The 12,291-nt window shown below is 58.5% G+C and overlaps 1 protein-coding gene across 37 annotated transcripts in view; it reads right to left on the bottom strand.

The window, feature by feature from the left end:
- Window positions 1-12,291, bottom strand: part of Nrxn2 (neurexin 2) — a 105,244-nt gene that overhangs the window by 70,015 nt on the left and 22,938 nt on the right. For 19 of the 37 annotated variants that reach the window (XM_078045689.1, XM_078045710.1, XM_078045702.1 and 16 more), the window contains 3 exons: window positions 8,724-8,753; window positions 6,519-6,590; window positions 2,008-2,309 (listed from right to left, as the gene is read on the bottom strand). In XM_078045689.1, the coding sequence (XP_077901815.1) occupies window positions 2,008-2,309; window positions 6,519-6,590; window positions 8,724-8,753 (404 nt within the window). Of the gene's footprint in view, window positions 1-2,007; window positions 2,310-2,806; window positions 2,988-6,518; window positions 6,591-8,723; window positions 8,754-12,291 lie in introns of those variants that run through there. The other 18 variants (XM_078045700.1, XM_078045703.1, XM_078045709.1 and 15 more) reach the window with 6 other exon arrangements.

Raw genomic sequence — 12,291 nt, 5'->3', positions numbered from 1 at the left:
GGGATTTCCATCAGTCATCAGCTCGGACCCATGACTGCACGTCGCAGGAAGGGGTGACCCTGGGTTACTGTCAACACTCAAGAGTGCAGAGGCCATGTATCACCCGGTGGGTTTCCTACCTGCCCTGGCCACCGACCCCTCCCTCCCCGGGTATTCGAGTTTCCAGACTGTTGAAGCCGTTGCTGCCCCCCCCCGCCCCACCCCCACCCCCCGGCCTCACACGGTCTCGCTCTGTTCGCCCTCAACAGTTCCATCCTGTCCCCTCAAGAGCTGAGGTCCCAGAAGGGCAAGAACCAGGTCTCTTTCCCTCTACCCAGTGTGATGTACCATATTTGTTGACCAAATGACATGCGCATAGGAACTGTGGGTGTGCAGCGTCTTGCCAAAGGCAAGGTGACAGCATGGTCCCAGGGAGGGCTAGTGAGCAAGCAGCACCAAAGACGACTTCCTGCTCCCTGATAAAATGCACGTGGCACCGGAAAGCATCATAAATGCACGTGACACACTAGGGTGTGCTCGGATGCGTGCGACAAGCCTCCGACTGGTTAATGGATGATATGACACGAGGGGCACTGGACGGAAGAGGAGTGACTCCACCAAGCATGTCGCCCTTCAGAACGCAGGGCCACTGAGGACAGGTGCATCAGTAGGAGCTGGACTGCGACAGGTCGCAGCAGGCTCCCAAAAGAGCAGTGGGATTAGTCACAGGCCTTGTGGCAGCAAGAGGGAGCAGCATGAAGGAGGAGGAATCCCCATTAGATCATCATCCCATGTCAAACAGGTCAGAGGAGGAGGAGGACGGCCGGAGCTCTGAGTCCCCCTGCAGAGCCTTTCTATGTGTGTGGGGGGGACACAGTGATGACAAGGAAGAGCAGGAGGGAAGGTGAGCCACCATCCAACTAGAACCAGGAAGTCCAAAGAAGATGGGGCCAGAGACAGGCCACAGAGCAGCAGGATGGGGCCTGGGCGGGCGGCGCTGGTGCGGATCCCGTTGCACTTGGTCCTCAAGGGAGGGGGCTAGAAGAGCTTTGCTGCTGTAGCCGTGAGACTGAGAGACCCAGACAGTGCACAAGACCCAGGACCCAGGACATGAGTAAGCAGGGGACAGCCAGGAGTGGAGACAGAGCCCCGCAGGAGGCTCCCGGGCTTCTGCTCAGGAGCAAGAGCCAGTCTGAACCGGAATGGAGGCGGGAACTTTCTGGGGCAGGAAACTAGCTGTGAGGCTCCTGTCAAGCAGAGCCTGGCCAGAGAGATGGCCTCACCTGCAACGGTCACCACGGGCCTGTGAGAGATGGAAAGGCAGGTCCTGAGAGCACCTGTCCTGTGGGTGAGTCTGGGAACAGAAGCCGAGGGCACCTGCCCACACTGTCCTGTAAGCAGGGCTGACCCGGAAGGCTCTCCTCCGAGTACCAGGAGCCAGAGACAGAGGCCAGCACGGCCGCTCGGAGAGCCTGGTTCCTTGCAAGAGAGGAAGGGCAGGTCCCGTTCCCTCATCCCTCACGGGCTGCCTCATCCCCCTCTCCTCTGGCTCTGGCTCTGGCTCTGCCCTAGGGAAGCCTCGGCCCCAGCCTACAGCTGGGTCACACACTTGCTCCACCAGGTCAGAGCCTGCTCACTCAGAGGACCCCTCCCTGCCCCATGAGCCCCCGCCCCTCAGTCAGGCCTAGCTCACACCTCGTCTCCTGACATGCCCTCCTGCCCATCACCTGACTCCTGAGCCCCAGTCCTGGAGCCCCCAGCTGCTCCCACCAACCAGAGCCCAGCCCTCGCCCCGGCCTAAGGACCCTGCCCGGGATCCTCAGCTGGACTCCCTACTGCTGAGTCTCTGAAGCCTGCCACACAGCTATGGCCACAATCTGGGCCCCCACGGCCCCAAGTCCTGCTCTTCTCCAGAGCCACGCCTTCCTACCCGGTCCTGGTCCCTCCCACCGCACCCTCGCAGCCTTCTCTCCACCTGTGTTCTGTCCCAGATGCAGCTGACCCTGGCCTTCTTCTTGCTCCCCCTACCTGGCGCAGGTTTCGGGTGACCCTGACGTCGTGCCAGGCGTTGTCGTTGAACTTGCCGTTGACGGGTTCCACAAGGGCCTCAAAGGCACCCGAGCCTAGGTTGATGACCAGCCAGACAGCCCCGGACTTGAGGGACAGGTTGACATAGTCGGCCGACTTGCCCGTGTGCAGCATCAGCCCGTTGCGCTGCAGGGTGCGGAAGGCCAGCGTGATCTCGTCAGTGCTGCTCTGGATCGGGTTGTGTGACAGGTCATAGCAGAAGAACTCATTGCCTTTGAAGGTCGCCACAAACTCCTCCTTGCCTGGACGCAGTGGTTGGGAAAAGGGGAGAAGGCTGAGTGAAGCCGGCTCTGCCAGAGGCTCCGTCTTCCCCTCCAGCCACCCACACTCCAGTCCTGGGCACCGGGAGTCCTGCAGTCCCACCTCTGAGCTCTAGGCCCCTTCCCCCTCCTCAGCTTCCCAACCCTCCTCCCTGGGCCTGGCCATCTTTGCTGTCAAAAACCAACTTCCCCCCAGGTCCATTTCCAAAGCCAGAGGCTGCTAAGTGGCTCTTACACTGACAGCTGACAATTAAGCTGCCACAGGGCCAGGCAGAGCGGACAGTCCTCGCCATCTCCCTACATCAACCCTCCCGTCGGCCACCTCCTTAGCAAAGAGATGTCGGACAGAGACAAGAAGCTCTATCTGGTTCCTCCCTAGGACTGGGACACCAAGGGTCCCCCGAATGCAGCCCACCTCCCCTTCCTGCCTCCCCAGGTGACGGACATTCTCAGTGCCCAGGGATGGTTTCAGGCCTTACCATTTGGGATGGGGCTGGTAAGCCTACTGTGCAGCACTGAGCAGACAGGAGGATAGGAAATAGTGGGAAGGGAAAGGACAGGGGTAAGACAACAGGAAGACAATGCAGGTGACAGGGGTATGCACCAGGCAGCTGCACTGTGCAGAGCACCCATGGTGGCCACCATGCCAGCTCTCACTCCACCCCCAGCGTCCTACTCCAACCTGAGGACAGCCTCTGAAAGGCCGTATAGGGCTGGACATGCTGGGTGGGCCAGGCGGGCAGCAGACGCAGGACTGCTGGGATTTCACGCATGGGGACGTGTGGGGTGTGTGCGTGCACCTGTGTGCTTGTGAGGTGTGTGTGGACATAGCACCCAGCCCAGGCACTTTTTAAGCAGCAGCAACTTCTGAGAGGCCCTTAGGGATTGCTAGTGCCCTGCAAGTAGGTGACAAGCAAGAGGTCACTGACTCTGGGACCAGGAAGTTGGGGTCAAGCTAGAACACAAGCAGAGGGAAGAGAACCTGAGTAGTGGCCAGACCAGAGGCCCTGGACTCAGGCAGTGGCTTATGTCTCCTTGCCAATCAACAGTGACACCTTTTCTTCGTCCCACCTTCCCAGGTGGGTGAAGAGCAAACAGGGCTGTGTCCTAAGGGTCTGTGCAGAGACTGAGCTACTGGAGTGCAGGGGTTCTCAGTAGACATTCCCAAGGCCCAGGAAAGAACAGTCACCATGCCGGGGGTATGCAGGGCCACCAGGAGGCAGCTGCCCTCCCATGGCTCAGCAGCAGCGCCATGTGTGGCTGCAGGGTCTCTGGGTGCACATCCAGCAGAGCCCCTGCCCTGCTCACACAGCCTGCCTCCCTCTCTGGGCAGCCTGCCCACAGACTCTGCCCTCACTGTCTCCGGATGCCAAGGCACCAGCTGCTGTCCCAGCGCCTGGCACAGCCCTCACTGCAGCTGGCAAGGCCCAGTGTCCTGAGGCCACAGGGCAGCAAGGCTGGGGGAGGGGCATGGGACACACTGGGACAGCCTGAATCCCTCCCTCTGTCCGCCTAGGAGACCAGAGGCAATGGTGAGGATCCAGTAGGACAAGAAGGGGCAGGAGGGTGCTGTAGAGGGCGGCAGTGCAGAGAGGAGAAAGATGGGCCATTGAGGACCAGAGGAGAGACACAAGCTCAGGGCTGGAAGGGAACCAGAGGTGATGCGAAGCTCCATGGGTAAAGAAAAGGACAGGCCCTGGGGGACAGGCAGGGAGACAGGGAGAGGGCCAACAAGGAAAGGGAACAGGGACCTCCAGGGAATGAAAGCCAAGGCTATCAGGGACCTTACTGTTTCCATAGTAACCAAGCCTGCTGCTCAGATAGTGGCAGAGCCGGGGGGCTCAAGGACCAGAAAAGGGAATGTGTTTGACCTTGGGTTTGCCACAAGTACTGGTCAGGCCCGCCCAGAGGCCTGGCCTCCCCTCCCACTCCCTCACCTTCACCACAATCAAAGAAAATACCATTACAGAGCCAGTCAGACCGAAGGAAAAGAAAGAACTAGGCGGTCACAGGACAAAGTGATTGGGACAGAACAAAAGAAGCCAGAAAAAAGGAGAGAGGCAGGACTGGGCTGGATGGACCAGGCTGCCAAGACAGAGCAGAGAAATAGGCCATTCCTCGACTCCTCAGCTCGGCCCCAGGCCTCCCGGCAGAGAAGGCAAAACTGACTCCGCTGCAGCTTCTGCCTACTATAGGCTCTAGTCCCTGGAGACACCAGAGGACTGTCAGGCAGGCCCAGAGATGGGAAGAGACCCGGAGCGGCCAAGGGGAGCATGGAGAGCGGAGGGACAGAGAGAGGTAAGAAAATGCAGTAGAGAAAACCAGAGGACTAAGAGGGATGAGAACCTTGGGGAGCCCGAGGGGCAGGACCTCAAGGGATGGTGGGGTGATGCTCCTGAGGTCAGGATGCAGGGTAGCAGAGGGTGCGCTGCAGAGCACGAACCGGATCTGAGCCCTTGAAGCGCCAGGGGGCGCTCCACCCCATCTCCTGCACCGCGGCCGGGACTACAACTCCCAGCAGCACCTGACAATTAAAGCTCCCAAGCTCCGGGTGCAGGGAGCCAGTAAGAGCTGATACTTGTTAACCTCTCTCCACCGAGGAGTCTGTGGTCCCACAAGTGTCCCCAGTGGACCTGAGTAAGGTCAGAGACTAGCTATTGTGATCCTGGGTTTCCAAGCGCCATGAAAATGGGGGACGCAGCAGCCGCCTCTTTTCCGGGCCCAGCTCAAGAGCCTCCGCTGGGAAGGTCTCCAGCGCCCCTCGCCCCTCCCTGCGCCGGAGCACTACAGCTGTCTGTTCTGCGCGTTTGGCACTTACTGCCTAGTAACATCTTGTATGGCTCCCAGGGGAGGAAGTGTGATGTGAGAAAGAAGACCTGGGCGCTAGTGCTGGCTCCGCCACCAGCTTTGTGACCTTGGCCAAGATACAAGAGCTCTAAGCCCAGCTTTTCTCCTCTGGAAGAGAGCTAATCACCAGCCCACCGCACAGGCTGCTGCGGGCATCTAGAAAGAACAGACAGGGGCCGCTTCCTAAACGTAAGCCAGCCCACAGATCCACTCTTGTGCTGGGATCTAACTTCTGTGGATGTGCGCAGGCGCAGGTGCGCACTCACTCTCCCTCCCTCCCTCCCTCTTTCTCTCTGAATAAATTAATTCCTCTGAACAAAGTCTGCACTTTTCTATTCTTTGCGTGGACCACGCTGTATTGTAGTTACTTGTGAGAACGTCAATGAGACTCCTGGGGCCAGAGACCATTCGCTCATTTAGAACAGTGCGCTGGGCTCCAGCCTACGCATGTGCGGGGACTGTGCAGAGCCTGGGGGGCTGGGGTCAGCGGATACAAATGAAAATCCCCAATCCTCTGCGAGCTCAGTGCAGTGGGGGTGACAGTTGACAGTGTGACCGACTCTAACGGAGGTGTAGATGAAGGGTACTCGGGGAGATGTCCAGGTTGGCCTGGGAGCTGAGTGGCTGAAAGAGACTGGCAAGTTGCTGGAGGCAGGCAGGGACAGCGGGAACCCAGGCAGACAGAAGAACACTGAAGGATGCAGATGGGATGTGACAGCACCAGGCTTTGGACCCACCACAGTTCCTTGAGGGCTGTCAAACTGGCCTGTAAATTTCTTGGGAAAGAGATTCTCCTAAGAGAGGCAGCCACAGCGTGGAAAAAAAAGGAGCTGAGATCTTAGAGCCCCAAGATGCAGAAGGGCCCCGTGCAGGCCTTGGGGGCTTTGGCCAGTGTCAGTTTCCCTATTTGTAAAAAATGAAAGCAACGATCCCTGCCACCAAGAGTCACGAGGGACCTCTGAGGCCATGTGCATGATACACACAGATCACAGCAGCCACAGCTCCCACCCAGAAGCCCCCTGGGCAGGTTTTCAGAATTTGATGGTTAAATGGGGGGGTTGCCCTGCTCCCAGAGAAACAGAGATTTTCTAGGGACAGGCCTGACAACTGCCATAGAAAAGGACATTTGTGTTCTAGAAAGCCATCAGGACAACAGGCTGTGAGAAAGAAATGGAGGTTGGGCCCTCTGCCCCAGGGCAGGGGCCTCAGGACTGGCATTGCAGTACAGGCCCAGGGAAGGCCTCCTGGGTACCCAGCGGGGCACCTGCGCCAACTCGGCTCTCCTAAAAGTATAGTCTTCAGTGGGTGAGGACTGGGCTCCCTGGAGACGGTGGGGTCACTGACCTTTGGTAGGCTGGTGCACATCTCCGGCTCCTCCTCTCCCGGCCCCCCCCTCGGAGAACAGTAAGGACCCTACTGGAGAAGCAGAATTGGGGGGTCAGGCGCAGGGGGCATCCCAGCCAGGCCCACCCCAACCCTGAGTGACGCAGGGCCCTGTTCAGGGCAAAGGTGCTACTTGCATGCACCAGGGGACTTCTCTGGGGACTAGCTTGTCTCTAGGACAAACCAAGAACCACTCTCTCCATAGACCCCATTAGACTCATGACCACCGGTTTCTAGTCTTGGCCCAGGGGTAGGGAGTCTGGGCAGAGGAGCAGAGGAAGGAGCAAACAGACGAGCCCATCCCCAGAGGCCCTGAGCTCTGGTTTCCCACCTCTGGCTGGTCCCTGGCCACTGCGCCTCCCCTAGGCTCACGCTCCTCCCCACAGGGCATCTCTGCTCACGTCCCTTTTGCTGGCTCAGAGTTCACAGTCGTCATCTCCAGACACAGGCAGCCCTGCTCCAAAAGCCTCCCCAGTTCACACTGCTGTACCTACCCTCTCACTGGCCACCTACATTGACCTGAGTCCCCACAGTGACAAGAGTTAAACCCTGGGGCTCCCCAAGGATTTCCTGGGGGGAGGGGCTTCCCATAGTTCCTGTTGACTCATCCTCCCTGCACTGTGCCCACGGAAGGGCTGTGCCCACCAAGGCAGGGCCTGGCTGGGCAGAGCTCACCACAGCTGTGGGCAGCCTCCCTCGGGGGCCAGTTCTCACTCCCCACCACCCTATTCACCACCACTGAAGGCACAGTTGCCATTTCTGGGCTCCAGACCCCCTGAAGCTCTCTCACCCAGCTCTGTCAGAGAACGTGCCCCCAGTGCCCGGCTCCCTGGCACCCACCCTATTGCCATATCTACAGGATGGCTTCAGGATAAGGGGGTCCCAGGGATGCAGGAGAACAACTCCTATCTGGGCTCTAACTGACTCCAATCCCAAATCCCCAAAACTCAAACTGTATTAGCATCTGTGCTACGGAACTTTCTGGAGGTGGGGAGGGCCTTCTGGGATCACTGATAACTAGGTGAGCCACAGCCAGCACCCCAAAAACAATCACTGAGAGGCAAGAAGAATGTGCATGGGCCAGCCAGGGCACCTCCTCCTGCCTCCCCACACTTCTTGCCATAGTTCCCCATCCCTGCAAGGAGCCTAGGCCTCCACCTACCCAGACCTAAACCCATCCCCAATCTCAGATCTACAGAAGTCTCTCCCTGCAGTCCAGGTGTGGTTCTGTGGGTCCCCCTGCCCACAGTTAAGGACTTCACCCTGACCCTCAAAAGAGAGCTACATTGGGTGCGCACGGCAGTGCCCAAGCTCCTGGAAGGTCAAATTCCTGTGCTCTTAAAGAATCAATGACAGGGAGGACGGAGGAGGCCAGAGACGGAAGGCACCAGTCAAGACTCCTAGGTTCTGTCCCCAGGTTTTCTTGACACCAGGGCTTTGAAAGGGGGCAGGGACTTGGCTGAAGGGAGGCCCAAATTAAATGACGAGTCCCAGCGTCCTACCAACTGGGGCTGTGCAATCACTAGCAAGTCAAATTTATCTCTGGTCCTCAAGGTTCTCATGCGTCCAATAGGGTCACGAGCCATTCAAAAGGCAGGAGGGGAAGGTGGACATGGGACACTGTGGAAGACAGGGGTCCTACACCTCCAGCCCCCGCCCCTTCCTCCCCATTCTGGAGTCAGGGGCCTCCCGCAGCAGCAGCAGGGGAGGAGGAACATGGGACATGGCTGCACAACTCTGTCCGCAGCCCAGGCCCTTCTCTGTTTACTTGGGTTCATAGAAAAGAAAGGATGATCAGAATGAGTGGAAGGAAATAAAACAGCACCATGAGAAAGAAAACAAGCGAGATACACTACCAGGAAAACGCAAAGAGGGACTGGAGACAACGGCAGGAGTTCAAACATCTCTTGATGTCAGAAACCAAGGTGGGATGAGGGCGCATGGAGGAGTCGGGCAGGCCGAGAGGGGAGCGCACAGACGAGGATGGCCCCGCCCCCACCCGCACCCCCCAATAACACAGAGAAATGGCAGAGGATTGGGTAGGAAAGGAAGGAAGGAGGCAGGACAGGTGGAGGAGGGAGGGGAAGGAAGAAGAACAGAAAAATCCAGGCGCAGGTTGGGGGTCATCCAATCCAATCCAAACCAAACCAAAACTTCAGACCATACCTTCGCTGTTTAACGTCAGGTGAGCCGGACCTTGGAAAGGGGAAGGAGAGAAAGAAAGAAAGAAAAAAAAAAGAAGGAAAAAAAGAAAGGGAAGGGGAAAGAAACAAAGAAAACACAGTCATCAAAATCAGCCAGAGAGAAGGGAGGAAAAAAGCTTTTGCTGCCACAATTTAAAAACCCCTTTTTAACTTGTGACAGACATCGGGACAGAGCCCCCAGCCCAGAAGCTGAGGGAAGGGGCCCGATGCGGAGACAGAGGGGGAGGGCAGGAGGGGGAGAGAGAAAGAGAGAGAGGGGCGTGAGGGAGGGTGAGCGGTGAGCCAGGGGGGGCAGGGGCGCTGCGGGGGGGGGGGGGGGGGGGCGGGGGGGGGATTTTGGTTTCTTTTTTTTTCTTCTTGCCGGAAAAAAAAAAGGAAAAGGAGGAGAAGCATGAGGCTGGGAGAACTGCTTTTTCCTTTTTCTTTTTTTCTTTTTTTTTTTCTTCCGGGAGGCGGAGAGAAAAAAAAACGGTCAACGAGAAAAACGATTCAGATGGAAGAGAAAATAAAACACGACACAAAAATCAAAGCCACCTGGAGAGAGAGAGAGTGTCCTGTTAGCGTGGGATTGAGCGGGCAAGGGGGCCTCCACCCCCCTCACACATGGACCCATCCCCACGACCCCTGTGACCTTGGCAGAGAGGGGGGAAAGGCGGTGGGTAGGAGGAAGCTTGGCCTAAAGGAATCTCCCACCCAAGCGGGGTTTGCAGAGACTTGTCACCAGGCCTCACCCTCCCTCCCTCCCATCCACTGCTATATGGGGGACAGGGACCCCCACACCTGGGTTCTAAGAGGAAACTGGAGCTCAGAGGTCAAGGTTAGAGCAGAAAGAGGTTGAGTCTGGGAAAACCCTGGAGCAAAGAGGGGAGGTATGGATTCTTCCACAGGAAGGCCTGGGAGTCAGGCAGCAAGGTCCCAAGAGGACACCAAGCCCCTGGGCAGGAGGCCCAGCCCTCTGAGAGGTCAAAGCACCTCTTTCCTAAATTACTCCACGGATCCCCGTCTCTGGCCAGGGCCTCTCTGAGATAAACCAAAAGCTGAATTTTGAAAATGGACTGAGCAAGACAACTAGGATTTCCACCAGGATGACCGTGGCTCCTGGGAAGAGCTCTACCAGCCCCACCCCAGGCACCCTCCTCAGGCAGAGTGTCGAGAACCCAACCCGCTGGACCAGGACCCCAGGCCCTGGACAGGCTGTCAGAACCGGGCCCCATGGCTCCCTGAGATGACCAGCCAGCTCACCAAACCTCAGCTCCTTCCCAACCCTGCCTCCCAGCAGTGGGGTCTGGTCAAGAGAGTGGGGGAGGGAACAGCCTGCAGCTCCCCTGTCACCCCAGGAAGCCACCCCAGCTGCTATGGCAATGAGATGTGCACCTTACAAAACGGGCCAGGATGGACACATCTAGGCCACAGGGCTACGGGTGTCTCTGGGGCAGAGCTGAGGACCAGTACCCTGGGGTCCAGGAGGCCAGGAGGGGCGAAGCAGGACCAAAGACTTGGCCAACCCTGCATGGTCTGGGCTGCCTCTTCCCCACCTCTCTGGGGTGGTGCTCATTTATTCCCTATGGTGTGAAGCCAGCTGGGGGAGGAGGCCACAGCTGCTGGGGGTGGCCTGAGGACAACACAGCTCTTGGCAGGGGGCACACAGGTTACATCCATAGCACAGGTGGGGACCCCAGGATTTGGATTGTCTTATTCCTTACTCTGAAGGCCCCCTACCCTGCCACTGACTCTGTCCCCAAGAAGTACTAGCACCTCTTCCAAACCCCCTAAATCCAGGTCCCAGGCTCTGAACCCTTCTCCCTCCCCGTCAACAGCAGCCTCACCCCTGGTCCCACTCTTGGAACTCCAGGCTTCTGCCCAACCCCATCCAGGGGCCAGGGGCCCTGGAAACCCACCCTCTGCCCGCTGCAGGCCTGACTACTGCTGGGGGGAGCGGGGTCTCTACCCTCCAAGACCCTTCCGCTGCCCAGCTCCTCGCCAGCCTCATTAGCATGCGGCACTCTCCCTCTGTCACCACGGCAACCAGCTGCTCAGCTCCCTCAGGCGTGACAGAGCCAGCCATCTTGGTGAGGGGAGGCCGGTTCCCTGGTTCCCTTCCCGTCTACCCCTGGCTCAGCCCCAGCTGGCCCGAGGGTTCCCTCCCTAAAGTCTGTCTCCTCCCCCACCCCATCTGCATCTGCTCCCTCCTGCTGGCCCCGGGGCTCCACCAGGGTATTCTCTTGCCCATGTCCACCTGTAGCATCAGCTCCTCCTCCACCGCTGGAGAAGAGGCCAGCAGTGATGGATGGCACTGCCCTAGGTCTCCTCCTAGGGCACTATCTGGCTGCTTCTGGGTCTCCTCTCCCTGCTGCAAAAGGCTAGGAGGAGACAGGAGGCTGGTGGGGGCTGCGGAGCAGGACGCCTGGCTCCTGAAGGAGGCTAGGCCTTCAGGCACAGTGTCGCAGCATGGAGGGATGGAGAAGAGGCAGGGGCACAGAGGACCCCTGAGAGCCACAAAGGGGGGCTGCAGGGTCCAGAGTGCAGTGTCGCAGAGGAGGTCCTCAGCTTGCCCCTGGGAACTACCACCAACCTGCCCAACCCCCTCCCTACTTTCAATCTCACCCTGATTCCCCCAACACACCCCTGAGTGGACGGCCATCAAGAGAAAGATGGCCACAGGGCAAGATCAGGACACACGAGCAGGCACACACGTAGCAGAGAACACAGAGGCCACATTCCCGTGTGCGCACGCGCAAACCCTCACACACGCAGCCTCCCATACACACCTGCATGGCCCTGGCACGCGGCCCCAACAGTACCACACCTAAACCAGCAGACTGCCAGGCACCCCAAGGAAATGTCTAGGTGTCACTACAGGTCTCACTCCCGCTGTCCACAAGCCCAGCTTCCTTCTGGCCCCTACCTAAATATTCCCTTTCCTCTGCCCCCATCTCCGGGCCACTTCTGAGCAGCCCGCCACTCCATCCAGGTCCCTCTCCTCTGCCTCTCCCTCCACAAGCCCTCATCCCACCTCCTCACTTAGCCACCTGCTCTCCCTGGCTCTCGGCTCCGACCTTCCTCCCCGCTTTCTTCTCTCTTCCTCCCTCCATCTCTCCCTTTGTTCCGGAGCAGACATGACATCAAGAGCAAGTAAAAGTCACATCAGCACTAAATCTTATCTCCAGCCCTCAGAAGGCTGCGTCCACCCAGACACGCGGACTCACACACACACACACACACACACACAGCACACAGAGTAAACACTGACACACAGACGCGGACACGGATGGGGACCACAGAGCCATGGATGCTCCAACAGGCACAGAAAGATGCGGGCCACAGCACAGAGACGCAACGTGTGGGTGTGCAGCATGCTCACACAAGGACACAACTGTGCCACATGCACACGGGCACATGTTCACAGACGTGCAGAGACACCCAGGGGCACATTGACCAGCAGAGTTGTATGAATGTGCACACACAGGTGCCTGCTGCTGCGACCAGACAACCTAAGGAGCCCCGAGAAGGCAAGACACCAGGAGAGACAA

This window comes from Ictidomys tridecemlineatus, chromosome 4 (genome assembly GCF_052094955.1).
Source record: "Ictidomys tridecemlineatus isolate mIctTri1 chromosome 4, mIctTri1.hap1, whole genome shotgun sequence".
NCBI lineage: Eukaryota > Metazoa > Chordata > Mammalia > Rodentia > Sciuridae > Ictidomys > Ictidomys tridecemlineatus.
Note: the sequence above shows the minus strand (reverse complement) of the source record. Positions and strands in the feature narration are given on the sequence as shown.